This window comes from Otolemur garnettii, unplaced genomic scaffold (genome assembly GCF_000181295.1).
Source record: "Otolemur garnettii isolate 467f Iridium unplaced genomic scaffold, OtoGar3 scaffold00039, whole genome shotgun sequence".
NCBI lineage: Eukaryota > Metazoa > Chordata > Mammalia > Primates > Galagidae > Otolemur > Otolemur garnettii.
Genome location: NW_003852434.1, coordinates 6,649,812 through 6,653,745, shown reverse-complemented (window position 1 = coordinate 6,653,745; position 3,934 = coordinate 6,649,812). Strand labels below are relative to the sequence as shown.

The 3,934-nt window shown below is 44.1% G+C and overlaps 1 protein-coding gene across 1 annotated transcript in view; it reads left to right on the top strand.

Moving 5' to 3' along the window:
- The first annotated feature begins 320 nt into the window (after positions 1-320).
- The window catches only part of COPS4 (COP9 signalosome subunit 4), a 48,001-nt gene continuing 44,387 nt past the window's right edge, over positions 321-3,934 (top strand). The window contains exon 1 of the mRNA XM_003790038.3: positions 321-557. Within this exon, the coding sequence (XP_003790086.1) occupies positions 484-557 (74 nt within the window). The 5' untranslated portion in view covers positions 321-483. The remainder of the gene's footprint in view (positions 558-3,934) is intronic.

The following is a 3,934-nucleotide window of genomic DNA, read 5'->3' as shown; positions in this document are numbered from 1 at the left end:
GGTATGTATTTTATTGTATTTCTTAAAAGTATCCGTCAGCGGTGAATTGGAAATAAAAAATAACTCTTTCTTTAACCACTGGTAGTTTAATCGCTTCCTTGAAGAACGGTTTCATGGTATGTGTCTCTGGACCACACGAGACACCGGACACGGAACTGAGAGAACGCAGTGGTTTTTCGTACCCGGCACGTAGTGCAGCAGCACCAGAGACTCGCTCCTGGAGTTCGTCAGCCAATCCGAAGTCGGAGCGTGCGAGGCGGGCCTGTGGGAGAAGCCTTGGCGGGCCCCAGTCTTGAGGAGTGGATTTCTGCGTCACTCAGCCCTGGGGGCGGAGCTAAGCTCAGGCTCCCACACCGGCGCTCTAGCCCGCACAAGCGCGACTTTGTGGTATCTCGGGTTCCCTCTGGCCGCGCTGTGGAGGACCGCACTTCATTTCTTTTTGGCAGCCGGAGGCCCCGCAGCCACGGCTGAGCTAGAAGAAAGATGGCGGCAGCCGTGCGACAGGATTTGGCCCAGCTCATGAATTCGAGTGGCTCTCATAAAGATCTGGCTGGAAAGTGAGTATCTTCCAGGAGCACGAGGAAGCCACAAGGAAGCCACAGTCTTATCTCCTTGGGTTGACCGCGGCTCTCGAGTGTGAGGCTAGGAGCGGGCCTGAGGACCAAGGGGGCGGGCCTGGGGTCCGCTGGGGAGGCAAATGTTGGGAGCAGCGGGAAATTGGAGGGGGGCCCTATGCAGGGGCCCTGGAGTCCAGAGACCTGGCGTGACTATCAGTTTCTTCAGTCTTTGATAGCATCCTTCCTGGTCTTTTCGGATTCTGGAAGCGCGGTGTGAGGCGACTGTTCCGGCCTTCGCAGCCTTCCCTAGTCCCCCTTTCCGTCCCTGGCTGGCCTCTCACACCGAATTTGGCCTCTCTTAGGACCTTTTCCCCCCCTTTTTGATTGAGGGAAATTTGTATGCTGAGACCCTGATGCAGCGTTTTCAGGGGAGATGGCTTCTTGGAGCCTGACGGGGGCTGAGAAGGTATGGCCGCTGTTGTTCGTGTAGAACTACTTCGGCTCTTCTGCAGGTCCTTGTGTTTTGGGTGCTCTTCTGCCACCATTTCTGAAGATGGGTTCATAGGCGGAATGTTCTTATATCATGTGTCAGGATGTCTACCGTAGCGATGTTTGCAGGAATCTGGATTGTTTAGGAATTTTGAGGACATTTAAGTACAATGGTTAGGTCCACTCCAAGTTAAAATTTGAGACATGTGCTTGTCCTGCAAGAAGTTGTTCAACGGTATTAATCGCAGGCAGAAGCTAGATATATAGATATCGTTCATTTTCTCATTGAAGGTTGCACTGCATTGCTTTTTTGTAAGGCACACGATTTCTGTTTAAAGTATACCTCTCAAGTTGATCCTAGTATTATACAGCTTGACAGTTGAGATCACGTTAATCTATTTTAATAGGAAACACCTACTCTAACTTGGACATTGACTGTTTTACGTAGGCTGTGCTGTCTTTTCTCTGGTGGAAATGTACTTTTTAATTATCTACTTTAATTAGTGGAAAATTAGTTGTATATTTTGGGCTCAACTACTTTTTGCTGCGTTTTCCCACTTAGGAAAATGGGGGATAATAAGGGCCAGGCACGGTGGCTGGTGCCTGTAATCCTAGCATTTAGGGAGGCCAAGGCAGGAGGACCGCTTGCACTTAGGAGTTCCAGCTCAGGCTGAGCAAGAGCAAGACCTTGTCTCTACTAAATATGAAACAGTTAGGAGGGTGCAGTGGCATGCATCTGTTAGTCCCACCTACTTGAGATGCAGAGGCAGGAGGAACACTTGAGCCCAGGAGTTTGAGCTACCATGACACCATTGCAACAGAGTGAGGCTCAAAAAAAGAAAAAGGAAAAAAAGGAAAACCTTTTTTAGACACAGTCTCACTCAGTTGCCCTGGGTAGAGTGCAGTGGTGTCATAGCTCACAACAACCTCAAACTCTTGGGCTTGAGCAATCCTCTTGCCTTAGCCTGAAACTACAGGTACTGGCCACTACATTCAGCTAGTTTTTTTCTGTTTTTAATAGAGATGAGGTCTCACTCTTGCTCATGCTGGTCTCAAACTCTTGAGTTCAAGCAGTCTGCCCACCTCAGCCTCCCAGAGTGCTAGGATTACAGTAGAACTTATTCTTGTCTGAGGTTAACAGAGGACAAAATGAGTATGTGTGTGCACATATATTTATCACACTTATATCACTTAGAACAATACTTGACACATAAAAAATGCCGTAAGATATGGCAGTCAGTAAATACATACTGTTACTATGATAAGTGATCAGTAAATACATACTGGCTTATTCCATGGGTTAGAAATAAGTAGATTATATCTTCATGGCTCAATCCTTTTCACATGTAATTTTTATCAGTATGGATGAAGGTAAAACTAACTTATATTTTTCTATTTTTTTTTTTTATTGTTGGGGATTCATTGAGGGTACAAGATGTGTCACACACTGAGACCCCATCCCCCTCCCTCATTCCCTCTTTCTGCTCTTCTTTCTCCCCCACTCCCCTCCTTCCTTCTCTCTCTCTCTGCTCTCCCCTTTCCCCACCCTCACTGTGTCATTAATTGTCCTCATATCAAATATCAGATTAAGTACATAGGATTCATGCTTCTCCATTCTGGTGATGCTTTACTAAGAATGATGTGTTCCACTTCCATCCAGGTTAATACAAAGGCTGTAAAGGCTCCATCTTTTTAATGGCTGAATAGTATTCTATGGTATACATGTACCACAGCTTGTTAATCCATTCCTGGGTTGGTGGGCATTTAGGCTGTTCACATATTTTGGCAATTGTTAATTGAGCTGCAATAAACAGTCTAGTGCAAGTGTCCTTATGATAAAAAGTTGTTTTCCTTCTGGATAGATATCCAGTAATGGGATTGCAGGACCAAACGGGAGGTCTAGCTTGAGTTCTTTGAGGTTTCTCCATACTTCCTTCCGAAAAGATTGTATTAGTTTACAGTCCTACCAGCAATGTAAAAGTGTTCCTTTTCTCCACATCCACACCAGCATATGCAGTTTTGAGATTTTGTGATATAGGCCATTCTCACTGGGGTTAGATGATATCTCAGGGTGGTTTTGATTTGCATTTCTCTGATAATTAAGGATGATAAGCATTTTTTCATAGGTTTGCTAGCCATTCATCTGTCTTCTTGAGAGAATGTTCTGTTCATCTCTCTTCCCCATTGATATATGGGATTGTTGGCTTTTTTCATGTGGATTAATTTGAGTTCTCTATAGATCCTAGTTATTAAGCTTTTGTCTGATTCAAAATATGCAAATATCCTTTCCCATTGTGTAGGTTGTCTGTTTGCTTTGGTTGTTGTCTCCTTAGCTGTACAGAAGCTTTTCAGTTTAATTAAGTTCCATTTGTTTATTTTGGTTGTTATTGCATTTGCCAGGGCAGTCTTCTTCATACAGTCTTTCCTCAGGTTGATATCTTCCAGTGTTTTTCTTATGCTTTCTTTGAGGATTTGTATCGTTTCATGCCTTAAGTCCTTTATCCATCTTGAATCAATTTTTATGAGTGGAGAGAGGTGCGGGTCCAGTTTCACTTTTTTGCATGTGGATATCCAGTTCTCCCAGCACCATTTATTGAATAGGGAGTCTTTCCCCCACTGTATATTCTTGTTTGGTTTATCAAAGATTAGGTGGTTGTAAGTTGTTAGTTTCGTTTCCTGGTTTTGTATTCGATTCCAAATGTCTATGTCTCTATTTTTGTGCCAGTGCCATGCTGTCTTGATCACTATGACCTTGTAGTACCGCCTAAAATCTGGTATGCTAATGCCTCCAGCTTTATTTTTATTACTAATAGACTGCCTTAGCTATACAGGGTTTTTTCTGGTTCCATACAAAATGCAGAATCCTTTTTTTCCAAGTCTTTTTTTTT